Below are 23,116 nucleotides of genomic sequence, written 5' to 3'. Positions count from 1 at the left end.
CGTACACACACGGCTCTGCTCCATACACCTCGTACACACAAGGCTCTGCTCCGTACACCTCGTACACACACGGCTCTGCTCCGTACACCTCGTACACACACGGCTCTGCTCTGTACACCTCGTACACACACGGCTCTGCTCCGTACACCTCGTACACACACGGCTCCGCTACATCCACCCTGTAACCCCCTCCTGACCCCACACACAAACTTCCCCTCATCCAGCACCATGACATCCAGCACAGCAGAGTCCTGCATACACTGAGGCCCCTGATCATGTGACCCCTGGCTCCTCCCCTCCTGTGACCTCATCACAGGTCCTGTGCGCACAGAACAGCCATATATGTGGTGTGCGGCTCTGCAGGTGGAGGTAGGTGCTGGAGATTCCCCATTACTGGGCGGGGGCAGGGGGCAGTAACCCCTCCATTCCCGGAGATAGTGCCCCCAGCTCTGCCATGTGTATATGTACAGTAATAGAACGCTGGCTGTGCTCATGTATACGGGGAGGGCGCTCTGGTTTGGGGACAGATGATGCTTTCTCTCTGGGGTGGAGATTTATAGGGACGCTTCTGAAGACATTGGGGGTGATTCATCAGGACCAGCAATTCTCTCGGTTTTGGAGCAGACGCTCCTGAGGCTGAAGCCTCTTCATAAGTCAAGTGAGGCGCGTTGAGGTATGTGTCACTATGAGCACCTCGCATCTGCTACGAGGCTGAACTTGGTTTCTTATTCGTCGGTTTCTTATTCGGCAATTTTTTCTTTTCCGTTTTTTTTAGGTTTAACAACAAAAAATAATCATCATAATAATAAAAGACAATGCAGTGAGGAGCTGTGATGTGAATACGCTTAAAAACGGCAACAAAAACTATAAAACTGGCACAAAAATGGGCATCAAAGTGGGCACCAAAGAGCACTGAAGAAAGGGTTAAATGCCTTTGGGCCACTGATCTCACACTGCAGACGTATAGAACAGGACGCCCCACATCATAACCAGTTATTTCCAGCCTGGCCCAAATGGGTTCTGGGCATCAGAACTGGCATCAAAGTGGGCAGACAGTCAATTTTGGACATATGAATAAGTAACTGATGTTTTTAAGGGGTTAAATGCCTTTGGGCCACTGATACGACACTTAAAATTCACAGACAGTGATGCCCTGCATCAAACCCAGGTCCCTTCAGCCTGGCCCAAACGGGTTCTGGGCACCAGAACTGGCATCAAAGTGAGCAAACATCCAATTTTCTTAGATTTGAATAAGTAACTGATGTTTTTAAGGGGTTAAATGCCTTTGGGCCACTGATACGACACTTAAAATTCACAGACAGTGATGCCCTGCATCAAACCCAGGTCCCTTCAGCCTGGCCCAAACGGGTTCTGGGCACCAGAACTGGCATCAAAGTGGGCAAACATCCCATTTCCACAGATTTGAATAAGTAACTGATGTTTTTAAGGGGTTAAATGCCTTTGGGCCACTGATCTGATGCGCAAAATACACAGACAGTGATGCCCTGCATCAAATCCACGTCCCTTCAGCCTGGCCCAAATTGGTTCTGGGCACCATAACTGGCATCAAAGTGGGCAAACAGCCCATTTTCACATATTTGAATAAGTAACTGATGTTTTTAAGGGGTTAAATGCCTTTGGGCCACTGATGCGACACTTAAAATTCACAGACAGTGATGCCCTGCATCAAACCCAGGTCCCTTCAGCCTGGCCAAAACGGGTTCTGGGCACCAGAACTGGCATCAAAGTGGGCAAACATCCCATTTCCACAGATTTGAATAAGTAACTGATGTTTTTAAGGGGTTAAATGCCTTTGGGCCACTGATACAACACTTAAAATTCACAGACAGTGATGCCCTGCATCAAACCCAGGTCCCTTCAGCCTGGCCCAAATGGGTTCTGGGCAACAGAACTGGCATCAAAGTGGGCAAACAGCCCATTTCCACAGATTTGAATAACTGATGTTTTTAAGGGGTTAAATGCGTTTGGGCCCCTCATGTAGTACTGAAAAATTTTTTTTTTTACTCTGTTTTTACAAAATTTTTACAGCATGCTTTTTAATATTTTTGAAAGTGTGCAAAAAAGGACCCATGCTAGGCAAATGCAAAACCGCGAAAAATGCTGTCCACTGCAAGAGTTGGGCCTCAGGATGCATTGGTTGTCGTGATTGCATAACTCTGTGTACGCAACCTCATCTTCATCCTCCTCCTCTGCTGAGCTAGTTAGCTGCATGCCTCGGGGTTTACAACATGTGTGAGCTACTACATCATCGTCATCCTCTCTGTTCTCCCATTCCTCACCCTGAGAGGCACCCTCCTCCTCTTACTGCCTTGACAGCACAGTACAGTCTGTGGACGCCTCAAATATCTGAGTCTTGTCACAAATGGATCACCTTCACCCAATGGATTTAACGTCTGTTCAAGAGGGTTTGGTTTATGCTCTGAATAAAATTTGTCAGGCCATAGATCTAAGTGTGAAAATATGTGCCCATTGGTTCAGATTATTTAATAAACTTGACTCTGTGAATGTTTAGAGCAGCCATATGATACCTATGGAATATAGTGTGTGAACAGCTCTGCAGAATCGTCCATCTATGGTTCCCCACAGTCAGTTGGGAGCTTGGAGAGTTGTGATGTTGGGGAAAAAAGTTTAGTTGGAGTGTCACCACTGAGGACTATACGGTGTGTGATGTTAAAGTGGAGGAAGAAGAGCAGAGGCCACTTGATGCAGCGGTTGCCATATATTGGAGCACATGTTCTTTCTGGCCCTCATCTACAAAGCGTACGGCTGGCAAAGAAAGTGAGAGGAGCTACCCATCCAGTAACAGAAGTAGTAAAAATTCTGTTGAAATTATGAAGGAAGCAAAACCAACCGCCTCCTCAGCCCTCATATCATACCTGTCTCACAACCCTAAACAGCTATTCAGTCATTTCAATTCTTTTCTGCGTTCACCAGTTCCCCCACACTTTCCTCTCACCTGAATACTTTGCCTCACCACCTGTGAACGTGACACAATAACATCCCACCTCATTCCAAACTTTACCACAGTCTTCATCACAAGCCTAACCCACCTCTTCAACCTGTCACTAATAACTTGTGTCTTCTCTCCTGATTGACACATATCTCAATCACACCCATCCTCAAAAAGCACGCCCTTGACCCATCCTCTGTGATCACCTATTGCCCCATATTTCTCCCCTAGGCCACGAAACTACTGGAGCATGTTCATTTTAAACTAATCCCACCTCTCCACTTCCTCCCTCTTTGACCAAGTACAATCTAGCTTCAGACCGCACCATTCCACTGCAACTGCCCTGACTAAAGTCATCAACAACCTACTGCCAAATAAAAGCAACGCGAGTTTGTCCTCCTCCTGTATCTGCCATCTGTCTTTGATACAGTGGACCATTCCCTCTTACTACAGACGTTCTGATCTGTTGACATTACAGATTTGGCCTTTAGTTGGATCTCTGTTGTGAGTTCTGTTTTTGGGCTCCCTCTGGTGGTTACTGATGGTACTGGGTGACTTGTCTTTCCTGGGTTTCTGGGTTCCACCTGTTCCATCAGCATATGGGAGTTTCCTATTTAACCTGGCTTTGCTGGCATTTCCTCGCCGGTTATCAATGTATCCAGTGTGTCTTGTTACCTCTGCTCCCTGCTCCTAGAACCTTCTGGACAAGCTAAGTTTGGATTTTCCTGTTTTGTGTTTTGCTTAATTTGGTTTTTAGTCCAGCCTGCAGATATGTGATTCTCTGCTGCTGGTTGCTCTAGTGGGCTGAAATTGCTTTTCATGTACCATGAGTTGGCACATGAGTTCAAGTAATTTCAGGATGGTTTTTTGAAGGGTTTTTCGCTGACCGCGCAGTTCACTTTTGTATCCTCTGCTATCTAGCTTTAGCGGGCCTCATTTTGCTGAAACTGTTTTCATACTACGTATGTGCTTTCCTCTCATTTCACCGTCATTATATGTGGGGGGCTGCTATTTGCTGTGGGGTATTTCTCTGGAGGCAAGAGAGGTCTGTGTTTCTTCTGATAGGGGAAGTTAGATCTTCGGCTGGAGCGAGACGTCTAGGATCATCGTAGGCACGTTCCCCGGCTACTTTAATTTGTGTGTTAGGTTCAGGGTCGCGGTCAGCTCAGGTTCCATCGCCCTAGAGCTTGTTTGTATCTGTGCTTGTCCTTTTTGTGATCCCCTGCCATTGGGATCATGACAGATCTCCTCATACCTAAAGGTACTGTCACATTAAACGACGCTGCAGCGTCGCTGTTTCATCGCTGTGTGGTCGCTGGAGAGCTGTCACACAGACAGCTCTCCAGCGACCAACGATGCCGAAGTCCCCGGGTAACCAGGGTAAACATCGGGTTACTAAGCGCAGGGCCACGCTTAGTAACCCGATGTTTACCCTGGTTATCATTGTAAAAGTTAAAAAAAACAAACACTACATACTTACATTCCGGTGTCCGTCAGGTCCCTTGCCATCTGCTTCCCGCACTCACTGACTGACGGCCGTAAAGTGAAAGCACAGCACAGCGGTGACGTCACCGCTGTGCTCTGCTTTCACTTTACGGCCGGCAGTCAGTGCTGGAAGCAGACGGCGGGGGACCTGACTGACACCGGAATGTAAGTATGTAGTGTTTGTTTTTTGTTTTTTTACATTTACGATGGTAACCAGGGTAAACATCGGGTTACTAAGCGAGGCCCTGCGCTTAGTAACCCGATATTTACCCTGGTTACAAGCGAACGCATCGCTGGATCGGTGTCACACACACCGATCCAGCGATGACAGCGCGAGATCTAGCGACAAAAGAAAGTTCCAAACGATCTGCTGCGACGTACGATTCTCAGCAGGGGCCCTGATCGCTGCTGCGTGTCAGACACAGCGAGATCGTATGGATATCGCTGGAACGTCACGGATCGTACTGTCGTAGCGACAAAAGTGCCATTGTGAGACGATACCCTTAGAAGGAGACCCAGCCAACATGATTTTTGTTTCTTATACTACAAACATTGTTTTTAGATGTTTTTAATTTTTTTTTTTTTTGTTCTTGTACACCCAAATAAAATTGACTTTTTAAGATATTATCTATAGATTTGTTGGTCCCTACTTTATGACATGTCTCTTCTATATTCTTTTGAAAGTAGACCCAACCAGGAGCATACACATTTACAACAATTAGTGGCTGACACCAACAAAGTGGCATCAATTGCTGTAAAGTATAATTAGTATAGCGGGGACCGACACCTCTTACACTACAGCCAACACAGCAGATTGAGACTGTAATGGGCAAGGTGGTGGAATCACTGTTCCGTATCTCTCTGAAAGCCTGGAAGGGGTGTAAATAGGTGGCCTACCAAATCCCTACTCGGACAAGTGGCAGCAGGGGAAAACTGTGACCCAAGGAGGTACAAAGAGGTGGCACCAGGTGCTACTCCATAGCTGAAGACACAAAAGAGAATAGTAAAACCAAAAACACTCAGTTTGAAAAATTGTTGCAGTAATACGCAAGTGCTAGTAAAAGATGTAAAAAACAGGGTATTTGGTTGATACGTTTTTTGCAAAAAATGTATACTAAGCTGCTCTACCAATCTTCACGGTATACCCTTATCAGAGCAGTCCTAACTAATGTATGCAATCCCTATCTGATGTATTTAAAAACCTGATCATCTGTATATAACCTGTGTGAACAGGGTTCAGAGAGGAAAAATCCATGTGTGCATACAGGGTAGAACAGCTTTTGTGCAGATAGCCCAAGAGGAGTGGTGGAACTCCCCAGTCTTGTAGACACAAGAGAACAATTACTCTACTCCATAGCTGACCTACAGAATATGGCAGCTGACCCCCTAGAGCGGTTAAGTTGATAAGGCCCAATGAATTGATGAAAATTGCAGTCAGGCACTGTAGGGACTCTGGAACCACGGCTGCAGATGTGACTGGCTGAGGAACAGAAAAGTACTGGCAGGTGCGCTCTGGACTGGGAGTTAGGACAGATGGGTGCTGGCAGGTGCGATCTGGCCCGGCTGATGGACAGAAGAGCGCAGACAGATATGAGCAGTAGGGCACAGACAGGTAATAGCAGATGGGTACAGGGTAGACAAGCAGACAGACTGACCTGGGGAACCTGACAACTAGCAAGCATGCAAGGAAAACTAACACTGTAGCTCTGGCACCTCCATATTCAAGGAGAAGCCCTTTAAATAGAAGGTGTCACCCAGCTGTAGGTAGGGAATACCTTAGGTTGAGGTGTGTGATCACATTAATAAGGAGAGGGTGACCTCTAAGCAAAGTTCACAGTCAAACAACTAAACCTTGGTGGAAACTGACACATAGGGGGCGAGATGAGGAGATGGTGTGTGAGTGGGAGTTACTGAATGTCATGTCTGTTAGGTATGAGGAGATCCAACTAAAGGCCAAATCTGTAATGTCAACAGATCAGAACTTCTGTAGTAAGAGGGAATGGTCCACTGTATCAAAGACAGATGGCAGATACAGGAGGAGGACAAACTCGTGTTGCTTTTATTTGGCAGTAAGGCTACGTTCACATTTGCGGTGCGTCTGGCGCAACCGCGGCGATGCATGCGCCATGCGCCCCTATATTTAATATGGGGGGGCACATGGACATGCATTTTGTTGCGTTTTGTGACACATGCGTTTTTTGGGCGCAAGCATCAGGGCGCAGAGGACGCAGCTTGTTGTATTTTTTTGCGCTATAAAAATGAACGCATGCGTCACAAAACGCAACGTTTTGCTGCGTTTTGCATGCGTTTTTGCGTGCGTTGCGTCGCCGACGCAGCACACAACAACGCAAATGTGAACGTAGCCTTAGTAGGTTGTTGATGACTTTAGTCAGGGCAGTTGCAGTGGAATGGTGCGGTCTGAAGCCAGATTGTACTTGGTCAAAGAGGGAGGAAGTGGAGAGGTGGGATTAGTTTAAAATGAACATGCTCCAGTAGTTTCGTGGCCTAGGGGAGAAATATGGGGCAATAGGTGATCACAGAGGATGGGTCAAGGGCGTGCTTTTTGAGGATGGGTGTGATTGAGATATGTGTCAATCATGAGAGAAGACACAAGTTATTAGTGACAGGTTGAAGAGGTGGGTTAGGCTTGTGATGAAGACTGTTAAAGTTTGGAATGAGGTGGGATGTTATTGTGTCACGTTCACAGGTGGTGAGGCAAAGTATTCAGATGAGAGGAAAGTGTGGGGGAACTGGTGAACGCAGAAAAGAATTGAAATGACTGAATAGCTGTTTAGGGTTGTGAGACAGGTATGATATGAGGGCTGAGAAGGCGGTTGGTTTTGCTTCATTCATAATTTCAACAGAATTTTTACTACTTCTGTTACTGGATGGGTAGCTCCTCTCACTTTCTTTGCCAGCCGTACAATGGTACGCTTTGTAGATGAGGGCCAGAAAGAACATGTGATCCAGTATATGGCAACCGCTGCATCAAGTGGCCTCTGCTCTTCTTCCTCCACTTTAACATCACACACAGTATAGTCCTCAGTGGTGACACTCCAACTAAACTTTTTTCCCCAACATCACAACTCTCCAAGCTCCCAACTGACTGTGGGGAACCATAGATGGACGATTCTGCAGAGCTGTTCACACACTATATTCCATAGGTATCATATGGCTGCTCTAAACATTCACAGAGTCAAGTTTATTAAATAATCTGAACCAATGGGCACATATTTTCACACTTAGATCTATGGCCTGACAAATTTTATTCAGAGCATAAACCAAACCCTCTTGAACAGACGTTAAATCCATTGGGTGAAGGTGATCCATTTGTGACAAGACTCAGATATTTGAGTCGTCCACAGACTGTACTGTGCTGTCAAGGCAGTAAGAGGAGGAGGGTGCCTCTCAGGGTGAGGAATGGGAGAACAGAGAGGATGACAATGATGTAGTAGCTCACACATGTTGTAAACCCCGAGGCATGCAGCTAACTAGCTCAGCAGAGGAGGAGGATGAAGATGAGGTTGCGTACACAGAGTTATGCAATCACGACAACCAATGCATCCTGAGGCCCAACTCTTGCAGTGGACAGCATTTTTCGCGGTTTTGCATTTGCCTAGCATGGGTCCTTTTTTGCACACTTTCAAAAATATTAAAAAGCATGCTGTAAAAATTTTGTAAAAACAGAGTAAAAAAAAATTTTTTTCAGTACTACATGAGGGGCCCAAAGGCATTTAACCCCTTAAAAACATCAGTTACTTATTCAAATCTAAGAAAATGGGCTGTTTGCCCACTTTGATGCCAGTTCTGGTGCCCAGAACCCATTTGGGCCAGGCTGGAGGGACGTGGATTTGATGCAGGGCATCACTGTCTGTGTATTTTGTGCATCAGATCAGTGGCCCAAAGGCATTTAACCCCTTAAAAACATCAGTTACTTATTCAAATCTAAGAAAATTGGATGTTTGCCCACTTTGATGCCAGTTCTGGTGGCCAGAACCCATTTGGGCCAGGCTGAAGGGACCTGGGTTTGATGCAGGGCATGACTGTCTGTGAATTTTAAGTGTTGTATCAGTGGCCCAAAGGCATTTAACCCCTTAAAACATCAGTTACTTATTCAAATATGTGAAAATGGGCTGTTTGCCCACTTTGATGCCAGTTCTGTTGCCCAGAACCCATTTGGGCCAGGCTGAAGGGACCTGGGTTTGATGCAGGGCATCACTGTCTGTGAATTTTAAGTGTTGTATCAGTGGCCCAAAGGCATTTAACCCCTTAAAAACATCAGTTACTTATTCAAATCTGTGGAAATGGGCTGTTTGCCCACTTTGATGCCAGTTCTGGTGCCCAGAACCCATTTGGGCCAGGCTGAAGGGACGTGGATTTGATGCAGGGCATCACTGTCTGTGTATTTTGTGCATCAGATCAGTGGCCCAAAGGCATTTAACCCCTTAAAACATCAGTTACTTATTCAAATCTGTGAAAATGGGCTGTTTGCCCACTTTGATGCCAGTTCTGTTGCCCAGAACCCATTTGGGCCAGGCTGAAGGGACCTGGGTTTGATGCAGGGCATCACTGTCTGTGAATTTTAAGTGTCGTATCAGTGGCCCAAAGGCATTTAACCCCTTAAAAACATCAGTTACTTATTCATATGTCCAAAATTGACTGTCTGCCCACTTTGATGCCAGTTCTGATGCCCAGAACCCATTTGGGCCAGGCTGGAAATAACTGGTTTTGATGTGGGGCGTCCTGTTCTATACGTCTGCAGTGTGAGATCAGTGGCCCAAAGGCATTTAACCCTTTCTTCAGCGCTCTTTGGTGCCCACTTTGATGCCCATTTTTGTGCCAGTTTTACAGTTTTTGTTGCCGTTTTTAAGCGTATTCACATCACGGCTCCTCACTGCATTGTCTTTTATTATTATGATGATTATTTTTTGTTGTTAAACCTAAAAAAAACGGAAAAGAAAAAATTGCCGAATAAGAAACTGACGAATAAGAAACCAACTTCAGCTCCGAATAAGAAACTGACGAATAAGAAACCAACTTCAGCCTCGTGCATCTGCTGGAGTAAGATTTGTGGCACAGCAAATGCTTCCTCTCATCGTGAATCTGACGAGCTGGGCTCGCCTCTACCCCCACTCCATCGAAGTTGGGGCGAGAATGGTATAAACATGCTAAAAGTTGCTTATTTTTTGCAGAGATCTGATGAAAAAGAATCGCCCTAAGGCCGGTGTCACACTTGTAACTGCAATGCGAGACACTTGCTCCTCAATACCCGGCACTGCCGCTGACACTCGGGACTGGCATGTGCGGCTGCATGTATTTCTATGCAGCTGACTGCTATGGTCCGAACCACCGGCGGCAGTGCCAGGTATTGAGGCGAGAGACTCGCATTGTAGTCGCAAGTATGACCCCGGCCTTATAGTGTTGTCTCCAGATTAATCAAGTGCAAAAGGAGCAGAGGCTACAGGAGAAAAAAAAGTAATATCCTCCCTGCAGCCGCTCCCTTCCGGTCATTGGGGTGGTGCAGGGCTAGAGCAGTCACTGCCAGTGTCAGTCTGACCCTCTAGTATAGACACATCAGGTGAAGTGTGCAGCTACTTCGGAGCAAACACTGTCCTGCAGCTGTCATCCACTTTCTGTTGTAGCCAATGGGGGAGTAGCACATACTGCTGGGAGATGGTAGATATTATGCCTAGATATCTCCTTGGATTATGATGGATTTGGTATCTGACCCCAGCTATTTCCCTGACTACAGTTTTGTCTCCTGATTCTGTCCCTCCAGATAGTGACCAGATTAGTCAAACTGCTCTTGCCTTAGGCAACCACTTTGTGGACTCAGCTCTGGGGGCCCCGATTTTAAGTCCAGATCCCTGTGTAAAGGGTAAAGGCCCAAGTTCCTCTGAGTTCTGCAAAATTAGAGTGACTAGAGCCAAGTCTGTCTGACCTAGCCTTTTTGGGTTGAAATATTCACACAGACTTACCAACATGTAAACAAATGAGGAAAAAAGTATAAGACATTAAAGTAAGGTTGGAATGGCCGTCCGAGATTTCCGAAAAATGCTACATGGGCCTGTCCGGCATTAGCCCGTTACACTGTCACTGCATCTTCAGGAAGCTGATGCAGTGAAAACTGTAGACGAGCAGTAGAGCCATTGGCTCCCTAATCTGCTGCCTACTCGGACAGGCCACAAGCTGGGAGAAAGGTTATTATAAGGCCAGGATCACACCTGCGAGAAATACGGCCGAGTCTTGCATGTTAATACCCGGCATTGCCGCCATCACTCAGGAGCAGAGTGTGCATCTGCATGTATTGCTATGCGGCCGCGCGCTCCGCTCCTAAGTGACTGCAATGCCGGGTATTAACATGCGAGACTCGGCCGTATTTCTCGCATTTGTGATCCCGGCCTAATGAGGAAATGCCTGGGATAAGGGTCATTATCATGAGGAGGCACCTGAAAGAAAGGTCATTATCAAGAGTAGGCACCCGGGAAGAAGGGTTATTATTGTGAGCAGGCGCCTAGGATAAGGGTTAGGCTAGGTTCACATTGCGTTAGTGCAGTCTGTTCAACGCATGCGTTAAACGGACTGCACCAACGCTAGTGCCTCTTAAAGATCGCGATATGCGATAGCGCAGATGCTGCACCTACCATTATGACATGTGTTAGCGATGCGCTACATAGTGGTAGTCAATGGGTGCTCTAACGCATCCGTTACATAGCATTAGTGCCACTGTGTAACGGATGCCGTCAGCGCATTGCCATTGACGCAATGTGAACCCGGCCTTATTATTGTGAGGAGGTGTCTGGGAGAAGGTACTTAATCATAAGTAGATACCTGGGAGAAGGGTCATTATCATGGTTGCACTCCAGGCAGAAGGGCCATTATCATGAGGTTGCACAGTTTTGGGTTTTGGTTAATGATCGTTATATTGGTATCACTCCCATATTATGCTGATGATATCTGCTTAGGGTCTGGCGGTAATGTCTTTTATATTGCAGTATTGATGGTAATATTGGTTTTAGTACAGTTCGTGTGATGAGAATTAGTATGGTGGCATTGCTTCGGCACTATGTGGTGGTTTTATGTGGTCATAGTGTGGTAGTATTATTCGGTTATATTTGTAATATAGACCCATTTCTGGTGAAGTGCGTGTTTATGAGCTATATAGGCCTGTGTGCTTTCAAATGCCAGGGCAGCATTTCAGTCACAGTCCAGCCATCACTGAAGGTGTGGATTCTGAACAAGACCCACCGTACATGTTGACACTGAGCCCTTAAAGCTGAATAAAAGCTTTTTCTCTGTAAAGATGTGAGGTTGTTCATCCTTGATTTTTACCTGTGGTGAAGGTAGACTCATTCTACAGTGCATAACAAGAGATCACTTATTTATTACACAAGTCTGTGGTTCCATTAAGTTATTTTTCTGGAAAGACAATATTGGTTTCAGTGGTGATGCCAGAATGTACGAAGTGTGATGGCATGCATTATGTTTGCAGCAAGGGATTAGCTGTAGTGTTCATGTGGAGGAGTGTCTTTTTGTGACCCTAAACATGAAGGAGCTTCCCTGATAATATACACTGCTCAAAAAAATAAAGGGAACAATAAGATCCAACAGCCTAGATATCACTGAATGAAATATTCCAGTTGTAAATCTTTATTCATTACATAGTGGAATGTGTGGAGAACAATAAAACCTAAAAATGATAAATGTAAACCACAACTAATATCCCACGGAGGTCTGGAGTTGGAATGATGCTCAAAAAATGGAAAATGAAGTTACAGGCTGATCCAACTTCAGTGGAAATGCCTCAAGACAGGGAAATGATGCTCAGTAGTGTGTGTGGCCTCCACGTGCCTGTATGATCTCACTACAATGCCTGGGCATGCTCCTGATGAGACTGCAGATGGTCTCCTGAGGGATCTCCTCCCACACCTAGACTAAAGAATCCGCCAACTCCTGGACAGTCTGTGGTGTAATGTGACGTTGATGGATGGTGCGAGACATGATGTCCCAGATGTGTTCAATTGGATTCAGGTCTGGGGAATGGGCGGTCCAGTCTATAGCTTCAATGCCTTCATCTTGCAGGAACTGCTGACACACTCCAACCACATGAGGTCTGGCATTGTCCTGCATTGGATGGAACCCATGGCCAACCGCACTAGCATATGGTCTCACAAGGGGTCTGAGGATCTTATCTCGGTACCTAATGGCAGTCAGGCTATCTCTGGCGAGCACATGAAGAAATGCCACTACTGACCCACTGCCAAACCGGTCATGCTGAAGGATGTTGCAGGCAGCAGATTGCTCTCCACGGCGTCTCCAAACTCTGTAATGTCTGTCACATGTGCTCAGTGTGAACCTGCTTTCATCTGTGTAGAGCACAGGGCACCAGTGGCGAATTTGCCAATCCTGGTGTTCTGTGGCAAATGCCAAGCGTCCTGCACGGTGTTGGGCTGTGAGCACAACCTCCATCTGTGGACGTTGGGCACTCAGACCATCCTCATGGAGTCGGTTTCTAACCATTTGTGCAGACACATGCACATTTGTGGCCTGCTGGAGATCATTTTGCAGGGCTCTGGCAGTGGTCCTCCTGTTCTTTCTTTCACAAAGGCTGAGGTATCGGTCCTGCTGCTGGGTTGTTGTCCTCCTAGGGCCTCCTCCTGGTGTACTAGTCTGTCTCCTGGTAGCGCCTCCAGCCTCTGGACACTACACTGACAGACACCGCAAACCTTCTTGCATTGATGTGCCATCCTGGAGGAGCTGCACTACCTGAGCCCCTTGTGTGGGTTGTAGAGTCCTTCTCATAATACCACGAGTGTGAAAGCACAACCAACATTCAAAAGTGAACAAAACATCAGCCAGAAAGCATTGGTACTGAGATGTGGTCTGTGATCCCCACCTGCAGAACCACTCCTTTGAGTGTGTCTTGAAAATTGCCAATAATTTCCATTTGTTGTCTATTCCATTTGCACAACAGCATGTGAAATTGATTGTCAAACAGTGTTGCTTCATAAGTGGACAGTTTGATTTCACAGAAGTTTGACTTACTTGGAGTTATATTCTGTTAAGTGTTCAATTTATTTTTTTGAGCAGTGTATTCATGTTTCAGTTCAAACAAAAAGAAAGAGAATCCAAAAATGTAATTCCTGATGTTTCCCCTGATTATCTCCAGTAATTGTTTTATTATATAGGATATTCCATCAACTTGTCTTCTTGCCTTTCAGATCCCTACAATTTCGGATTGTCCTGATTGACCCCTCAAGGATGGATAGAGACAGGGACAAGATGGTGGAGAGAATATTAAACCTCACCCTAGAGATCCTCTTCCACCTTACTGGACAGGTGAGAGATCCTGATGACGTCACATTACATCATTGTTATCTATGGAAATAAAAGATGGACAGAACTGGAGAGGTGAGGACTCTGGAAATGTCTGTAGTGCAATTTATTACTGTCTCTCCATAACCAGAATTACACAGTAACTTCTAGTGAGCACTGTCGGACCACTGGGTCTGAGGGATGGGGAATACCACTGAATCCAATTACAGGGCCTCCTCCGCACCCGCTGATACATGAGGACATCAATGACCAGAAGATCTTAGAATTGACTTACAAGATAATTGAACTTTTGACTGGAGAGGTGATGCTGCTGGGAATGCTGGAACATTATACAGTAGCGCTATAAAGGGATTGTGGGGATGACGATATTATTTTATGTGTCAGGTTTCTATAAGGTGTCATGATGTCACCGTCTATTTCTCCATGGAGGAGTGGGAGTATTTAGAAGGACACCAAGATCTGTACAAGGACGTCATGATGGAGGTTCCCCAGCCCCTCACATCATCAGGTAATAGACAGGACTAAATACACATGACCTATAATTATCTATATGTAAAGAATGAATTCAGTCCCTGTATGTGTTTCCTCCAGTTCTATCCAGTAGGAGGACAACACCAGAGAGCACACCAGAGAGATGTCCCCGTCCTCTTCTCCCACAGGACTGTAAACCAGAAAATCCCAATGTTCCTCAGGATCATCAGGTAGATTATTATTTATTTATTTATATAGCACCATTAATTCCATGGTGCTGTACATGAGAAGGGGTTACATCAAAATACAAATATCACTTACAGTAAACAAAACTAACAATGACAGACTGATACAGAGGGACGAGGACCCTGCCCTTGCGGGCTTACATTCTACAGGATTATCGGGAAGGAGACAGCAGGTCGGGGGTTGCAGTAGCTCCGATGGTGTTGGGGTGGCCGTGTGGTCATTACAGGTTGTAAGCTTCTTTGAAGAGATGGGTATTCAGGTTTCTTTTGAAGGATCCAAATGTGGTGGATAAGAGGACGTGTTGGGGCACAGAATTCCAGAGGATGGGGGATATTCGGGAGGAGTCTTAGAGGCGATTGGGTGAGAAGCGAATAAGCGTGGAGGAGACAAGGAGGTCTTGGGAGGACCGGAGATTACGTGAGGGAAGATGTTCAGTCTTGTTTTATCCACCAGTATTATATGTTTTATACTTGTGTAATGAGAGCGGTGGAGATGGCAGGATTAGAGCTTATCATAGCTGTGACTTCTCCATCTGTCTGTGACTTTTACAATATTTGTTTCAGGGAGAAGATCTGACCCATATTAATACTACAGAGACATATGTGAGTAGTGAGGTGCGGTGTAAAGAGGAGATTCCTACAGATGACTACCCAGGTGAGTAGTACCTAGAGTTGAGCAAATTTTTCAATATTCAATCTTGCCAGCTTCCATGAGGGAAGCCATAATAGTGGCAATCCCGAAGGAGGATAAAGATTTACGATTGCCTGAATCGTACCGCCTGATCTCTTTGCTCACTACGGATGTTAAGCTTCTGGCCGGGGTGTTAGCGACCTGATTGACGGGTGTTATCTCTAACTTAATACATCCAGATCAGTCTGGCTTTATGCCTGACAGGTCTATGGCAGTTAATCTAATAAGGCTTTTTCTGAATGTACAGTTGGGGGCTGATAACGGTGGTCAGAGTTATCGCATCCTTAGACGCCCATAAGGCATTTGACAGTGTGGAATGGGGGTACTTGTGGCAGGTCTTATGCCTCTTTCACACTTCCGTCTTTTAGCTCCCGTCGAAATCCGTCGATTTTTGAAAAAACAGAATCCAGCAAATTTTTCTGCTGGATCCTGTTTTTTCCCATAGACTTGTATTAGCGACGGATGGCCCTCCGTTTCATCTGTCGTGCACTGGATCTGTCGGAAAATTGCTGTCCGTCAAGGTGGAGAGAACGCACAGAGGAACGTTTTTTTTCTGCACGTCGGAAAATCGCTCAGTGACGGGTCCTGCGCTGCCCGTCGTTGGTTATAATGGAAGCCTATGGGCGCAGGATCTGTCGCTGACTGTGAAAAGCAGGAATCCAGAGACGGGTTCCGTCTTTTGAAACTGAGCATGCGTGGAAGAATTTCCAGTCAGGGAAATTCTCTCTCGCTTGTTCTCTCTCTCTTTTTACTATTGATGCTGCCTAGGCACATAGCCTCGACGGGTCAGTCAGAAAAATGGACCCAGTGCACCCGTTTTTTACAATCTGCACAGGATCCGTCATTTCAACATTTTGACAGATCCTGTGCACATTGTAAAAACGGAAGTGTGAAAGAAGCCTTACACTGTTTAGGCTTCGGTGCACAATTCGTGTCTTGGGTTCAGCTGCTGTATGCGCAACCATTAGATAAAGTTAGAGTGAATGGAGAGCTTTCTCATACAATAAAGCTACATAGAGGGACGAGACCGGGGTGTACGGTCTCCCCTCTTGTTTGCTTTGGTTGTGGAACCGTTGGCCGCCAAAATTCGACAGTCTGCTGAGGTCTCTGGGATTAAGTACGGATCAATAGAAGAAAAGATATACGCGGACGATATCCTATTTGGATACCGCGTGGGAAATTTAAACTGATTAACTCCTTATTTAGAAGTTTGGTGTGGGGGAAACGGCACCCCCGTATCAGGTTGGAGACGTTTCAGTGACCTAAGGATGTGGGAGGTTTGGCTTTGCCTAATCCCGAAATATACTTTTTGGTGGCCCAATGTCCGCATTTAAAGGGCTGGGAGCATGAGACATCTGCCAATGTGGTACAACTCTTGATAGAGAGGGTGACGAAAAGAAGTCCGGTGGTACAGTGCTTAGAAGATGGTTCCCTGGGGACGCTTGGAAAAATGTATCCAACATTGTTTCTGATTATATAAAATATGGGGGAGAGTTAAACAAATTCGTAGGGTTACCTGTCTCACCAGGTTTTCTCCGCTGTGGTTTAATAATAATCTACCGGAGTTTTTGGCAATGGGATATATATCAGAATGGCAAACTAGGGGGATTCGATACGTATATCAGAGTCTAGAGCAACGGGAGTTGAAATCCTTTTCCCAGCTGCAGTCGAAGTATCTTATTAGGACGTCCGGGGGATATTAATGTGCACAAGTACGACATGGTTTGTAGCTCAGAATAAGGGGGATTGTCTTAAAATCCAAAGTGACCTAGTATTGGAATACGTATGTGGAGTGGGACAACGAGGGGAGTTATCTCTTCCTTTTACAAAGATCTACTCCATACTCACTCACTGGGATATCTGATTGGTGCGAGGGCTAAATGGGAAAGAGAGTTGGGTCATCTGGAGGATGAAACGTGGGAATCTGTACTAGAATGGATACCAAAATTATCATTGAATGAGCGGTATAGACTTTCCCAGCTTTATATCATACATAGAGTGTATAGGTCTCTGGATGTCTTGTATAGAGCCGGATTGAGATCTGACTCAGAATGCCCTAGATGTTGGAATGATAATGCCGGATAGATTCACATGCCCTGGACGTGTCCTGCTTTTTAGTTGGTGGTTCTCAGCCGGATACAGGCAGCTTACACATGCGTAATCCCAGGGGAACCAGTGGTGTGCTTGTTGGGATATGTAGAGGATATGTAGAGGAGATATTTGTGGATAACAAGTTGAAAATGGCAATCGCTAAATTACTATACATGACTCGGAATGTCATAGCAAGAAATTGGATAAAAGAGGAGCCTCCTTCGAGGAGAGAGTATATTAAATATGTGGGACATGTTATCGCCCTGGAAAAGGGAGTGTACCAGAAAAGAGGGAAAATGGTCTTGCATGACAAATTGTGGACGCCTTGGTTGGAATTGGGTTAGGAGGAGGTTAAGGGAAGATAGGCCTGGGGGTGTTTTTCCTATGAAATAATGGTCTATATGTTCATAATAGAAGACACTATATAATGCTAACGTATATACTGTTACAAGATATGTTAAAAGAAGAGCGTGAGCTGTCCAATTTGGAAGTAGGGGGAGGAGTTGGTAAGGGGGGGGGTTGTTGTTGGGGGAAAATCGAAAATACATGTATTGATGTCAAGTGTTTTATTGAAATTTTATACTTAGTAAAAACCTATTTGAGTTTAAAACAAAAAAAGAAACAAAACAATTTTTCAATATTCGGTTCGGATTACGATCGCCAGCGAATATTGTATTTAAAATATTCGCTGAACAAAGCCGAATGCCATTGCCGTCAATGGCAGTAGAAATGAGCGAACATGTTTAGAAACGATCGTGAAACGTACATTTGGCACGAAAATGGCAAATTCGGATTCGACGATTGTTTCCGAACATATTCGCTCATCTCCACTAGTAACAACTAAATGCAGAGAAAACATAGATTGTCCTCAGTTAATGCCTAATACCATTTTGTGAATAAGGAAGAAAATGCGGAGCATTGATGAAAATTAAGTAACACCTTTTAATTTTATTAATCATTATAACAGTTAAAAATATTATGTCACAATAACAAGACGACACCAGTCAAAATGCAGAAAAACCACCCAAAACACCCCAAAAAAGAACCCCCATGCTCCAGTATATGTCAAAATGACTGATGGTCTATACCAGGTGAGCTCGCACAACAAAGTGCCATAGCCACAGACTTCCTAAAAAAGTTAAGTGTCACTAAATATTATAACAAGGGAATCCTCTTGAGAAAGCGGCACTGTGCTGCCGCGAAACACGCGTCGGGGTCTATAATGCGGCTGTTCCCTCATCACGCCCCTTTACCAGTAAGCCCTGCTCACTTACAGCAGACTTCTTGCCCTTGTTATATTTAGTGGCACTTAACTTTTGGATAAATGCACTTTTCAGTAGATAAATGCATCACCAGAACCACCATCAGTACATTAATGCGTCACCAGAGGCTCCATCAGTACATGAATACATCACTAGAACCACCATCAGTACATTACTGCGTCAACAAGCTTAGTACAGCAATCGGTAGTAATGTCAAGTCAGGCCCATATAAATTTGTGTCCCATGAATCTACAACTCCCAGTATGTCTTTAACAATGGTAAGGAGATGCTGGGAGTTATCAGTCATTATCAGACTGCAAACCATGCAGAAACCACAGTACTGACGAGACGTAGTCAGTATCAACAAGTAAACCTTTTTCATCTAGGTACCTTACAGGTGGCATATTCTCGTCATTTCTTTCTTTTCATATCCATCTTGTCCAGATGACTTTTTACAGTTCTTCTTAGCAGACTTTGGTCTTTTCCACTCTCCTGCAGCAAATCCCAACACTGTGCAATTAAAAACAAATGTTTATTAAAATGCCCTCTGCATAAAGATATCTGTGTATACTGTACCCTAAACAAGCATCCTATAATGACGCTTAATGAGCTACACCCACCACACTGTCTGCCCTTAGGAGCTATAACCACCACACTGTATAATGAGCCTCTCAGTGCTCCATACAGTATAATGGGCCCACATAGGACTCCATACAGCATAGTGGGCCCATATAATGCTCCATACATTATAATTTGCCCACATAGTGCTCCATACAGTATAATGGGCCCACATAGTGCTCCATACAGTATAATGGGCCCACATAGTGCTCCATACAGTATAATGGCCCAACATTTAAAATAAATAAATAGCTACTCACCTCTGCCCATTTCCACTCTGCTTGCGACTCTTCATATAACACAGTCCTACCTCTGGGCACCTGCTCCATCTCCTCAGCACTGCCGCCGCCACTCCTCTGCACACTCCCCATCCCCTCAGCACTAGCGCCATCAACTCAGCACTAGTGCCACCAACCTCGCCCTCCTCTGGATGCTGGCGACATCCCCTCAGCACTCGCACACCACCCTTGCCACCCCCAGGATGCGTGGGGCCTGATGGGACAGCGTGCGTGCAGAGGAGAGTGGCGGCGGCAGTAGTGATGAGGGGATGGCACGTGGGCTGAGGAGATGCTGTGCGTGCCCCCCCGACACGTGTGCCCCAGGTTCGTCACCACTGGCCTATACCATGCTGTCTCCTGTACACTGTTTTCCCTTACAAGTCTCCCATATCATATGGTATCCCCCACAGCCAGCCCCTCAATGTCCACTCGGCCAGCGTCCCATAATGTGCGCACATCCAGCTCCTCATATTGTCCCCACAGCCAGCCCTTCAATGTCCACTCAGCCAGTGCCCCATAATGTGCCCACATCTAGCCTCTCTTATTGTCCCCACAGCCAGCCCTTTAATGTCCACAAAGCAAGCTCTCCCTCCCATAATGTCCCCACAGCCAGTCCCTCATATTGTCTACGCATCCAGATCCCATTGTTATAAGCTCCATTTATTGGCAAAGTAAAATAAAAAAAAAAAAAAAAAGCTTATACTCACCTAATCCATGCTCCCCATCCTCTAATGCCACTCGATGTCCCCTGTGTGCTCCATCTCCAACAGGGCGCAGGTCAGAATTGGCTTGCGGTTTGATAGAGTTCCCTGCGGAGCTTGGAGCTGATTACAGCTCCTCTGCTCCTGTCACAGATGGCACTCACAGCTATTGTATTTGCATCTGACAGATGCAAATACAATCCAGTGCTGGTAGTGAGGGATGGCCAGGGCAGGAGGAGAGAGAGAGGGGTAAGTGGTGTCAGTAACTGACAATGCTCCCCTGTATGCCCACGCCCCACTATGCTAAATGCCTTGGCTGGAAGAAGGTGCCAGTCTGCCGCAGGCGTTCAGCAGTGTCAGGGTTTTTTTTTCTGCAAAGTGCTCCCCCATCGGGGAGGTAGCACCATAGTCAGATGCCTAACCTGCATACGACTTGTAATGGCCCTGCTGGGAATATCTGATCAGTGTGGATGCTGGGTGCCACGCCCGCACTGATTAATATTGATGGATTGTCCTTAGGATAGGTCATCAATGTCTGAAGTCCTAGACAACCCCTTTAATAACCTTCCGTGACATTACACATCAAAAGACTGTGTTTGTCATGTTTTTCTACAGCCTACCAAATTTTGCTACATGTTCTGCTATTTGTGTGTGAATTTTTATTACAAAAAATAAGTTTGTTTGTTTGTTTTTTTTGTTTTTTCCTCCCCAGGAAGCTCCAAAAGATATGTGATGTCTTCAGATTTTAAGGCCTTTCATCATGTTATCACACAAGATACATATGAAGAGTACATCAGCATCCCAGATATACCATCTTCTCTTCAGAGTGAAGATTTATCATCTAATCCTTTTCAACAGGTTTTATCTTCTGTTTCTTTTCAGAAAAATAAAAATAACAGAAGGGATATTGAACATGAAAGATCTTCCAAAGAGGAGAGTCATATTGCATATGGAAGATGTTACGACGACCTATCTAATGTTCTAAAACGAGAGACAAGTCACACAGAAGAAAATGCATTTACCTGTTTAGAATGTGGGAAATGTTTTAATCAGAAATCAAATCTTTTTGAGCATCAAAAAAGTCATACGGGTGAGAAGCCATTTTCATGTTCTGAATGTGGAAAATGTTTTACAGCTAGTTCAAAACTTGTTTTACATCAGAGAACTCACACAGTGGAGAAACCATATTCATGTTCTGAATGTGGGAAATGTTTTACTAAGAAAGCATATCTTATTTCGCATGAGAGAAATCACACTGGGGAAAAGCCGTTCTCATGTTCAGAATGTGGAACCTGTTTTAACCGTCAATCAAATCTGATCAGACATGAGAAAAGTCACAGAGGGGAGAAGCCGTTTTCATGTTCGGAATGTGGGCATTGTTTCATACAGAAGTCGGATCTTGTTACACATCAAAGAATTCACACAGGGGAGAAGCCATTTTTATGTTCAGAGTGTGGGCAACGTTTCAGCCGAAAATATTCTCTTTTTATACATCAGAGAAATCACACGGGTGAAGCCACATTTATGTTCGGAATGTGGTAAAGGTTTTAGCCGAAAATCATGTCTTATTCGACATCAGCAAAGTCACACAGTGGAGACGCCATATTCATGTTTATAACGTGGAAAATGTTTTGAATAAAAAACATGTGGAAAATGTTTTGCCCAGAAAAATAATTTCTTAAGCTTTAAGAAACACACCTATGGAAGTAGACATTTCCTTTTTACTTCAAGTTTGTGTTATGAACAAATGGCACAATGAAATGTATAACATTTGGGTTACTTTCCCACAGAACGTGTTTGCTGTGGACCTCCGCAGAGGTCCTGGAGTGATACCCACAGTAGTATGTACTGCTGCAAATATCATTGCAAAAAAGTGTGGGGAAGGTGCACTTGCATCTCTTTGTCAGTTTGTTACGGATTTTTTTGGTGTATGTGCATCACATTGCTTAACCTCTTTCTGACCTCGGACAGGATAGTACGTCCGAGGTCAGATACTGCGCTTTGATGCAGGGCTCCGGTGGTGAGCCCGCATAAAAGCCGGGACATGTCAGCTGTTTTGAACAGCTGACATGTGCCCGCAATAGTGGCGGGTGAAATCACATTTCACCCGCCGCTATTAACTAGTTAAATACCGCTGTCAAACGCTGACAGCGGCATTTAACCGGCGCTTCTGGCCGGGCGGCCGGAAATGAGCGCATCGCTGACCCCCGTCACGTGATCGGGGGTCAGCGATGCTTCTGCATTGTAAGCATAGAGGTCCTTGAGACCTCTATGGTTACTGATGCCGGCCTGCTGTGAGCGCCACCCTGTGGTCGCATCAGAATCACCCGATCTATCAATAATAAAAAAAAAGGATTAACCTGATCGCTAAACGGCGTAGCGAGAAAAAAATTCGAAACGCCAGAATAACTTTTTTTGGGTCACCGCGACATTGCATTAAAATGCAATAACAGGCGATCAAAAGAACGTATCTGCACCAAAATGCTATCATTAAAAACGCCAGCTCAGCACACAAAAAATAAGCCCTCACCCGACCCCAGATCATGAAAAATGGAGACGCTACAGGAAAATGGCGCAATTTTTTTTTTTTTTTTTTAGCAAAGTTTGGAATTTTTTTTTCACCACTTAGATGAAAGAGAACCTAGCCATGTTTGGTGTCTATGAACTCGTACTGACAAGCCAATCAAAAAACCAGTGTGGGATTGCACTTTTTTTGCAATTTCACCGCACTTGGAATTTTTTTTCCCGTTTTCTAGTACACGACATGCTAAAACCAATGATGTCGTTCAAAAGTACAACATGTTTCGCAAAAAATAAGCCCCCACGTGGCCATATTGACGGAAAAATAAAAAAAGTTATGGCTCTGGGAAGAAGGGGAGCAAAAAATGAACACAGAAAAACGAAAAATCCCAAGGTCATGAAGGGGTTAAAATCTGATGTACTTTTGATTGCAGCAGTGTAAAACGC

The 23,116-nt window shown here is 45.1% G+C and overlaps 1 protein-coding gene across 1 annotated transcript; it reads left to right on the top strand.

Moving 5' to 3' along the window:
• Window positions 1–309: 309 nt before the first annotated feature.
• Window positions 310–21,794, top strand: LOC138663967 (oocyte zinc finger protein XlCOF7.1-like). Its single transcript, XM_069750357.1, has 7 exons — window positions 310–369; window positions 13,678–13,795; window positions 13,923–14,093; window positions 14,177–14,300; window positions 14,384–14,493; window positions 15,073–15,163; window positions 20,862–21,794. Exons 2-7 carry the CDS (start codon window positions 13,718–13,720, stop codon window positions 21,689–21,691), a joined length of 1,404 nt encoding a protein of 467 aa, XP_069606458.1. The 5' UTR covers window positions 310–369; window positions 13,678–13,717; the 3' UTR covers window positions 21,692–21,794.
• The last annotated feature ends 1,322 nt before the right edge of the window (window positions 21,795–23,116 follow it).

The sequence above is a fragment of the Ranitomeya imitator genome, chromosome 2 (assembly GCF_032444005.1).
Source record: "Ranitomeya imitator isolate aRanImi1 chromosome 2, aRanImi1.pri, whole genome shotgun sequence".
Classification (NCBI taxonomy): domain Eukaryota; kingdom Metazoa; phylum Chordata; class Amphibia; order Anura; family Dendrobatidae; genus Ranitomeya; species Ranitomeya imitator.
This window is presented reverse-complemented; position numbering and strand designations above follow the sequence as displayed.

Bases quoted from the DNA above. Each gene is read 5' to 3' on its own strand.
- LOC138663967 (XM_069750357.1), top strand. From the start codon at position 13,718: ATGGATAGAGACAGGGACAAGATGGTGGAGAGAATATTAAACCTCACC. The intron at 13,796-13,922 runs GTGAGAGATCCT...CTCCATAACCAG, and splicing joins TCTTCCACCTTACTGGACAG to AATTACACAGTAACTTCTAG. The intron at 14,494-15,072 runs GTAGATTATTAT...TATTTGTTTCAG, and splicing joins ATGTTCCTCAGGATCATCAG to GGAGAAGATCTGACCCATAT.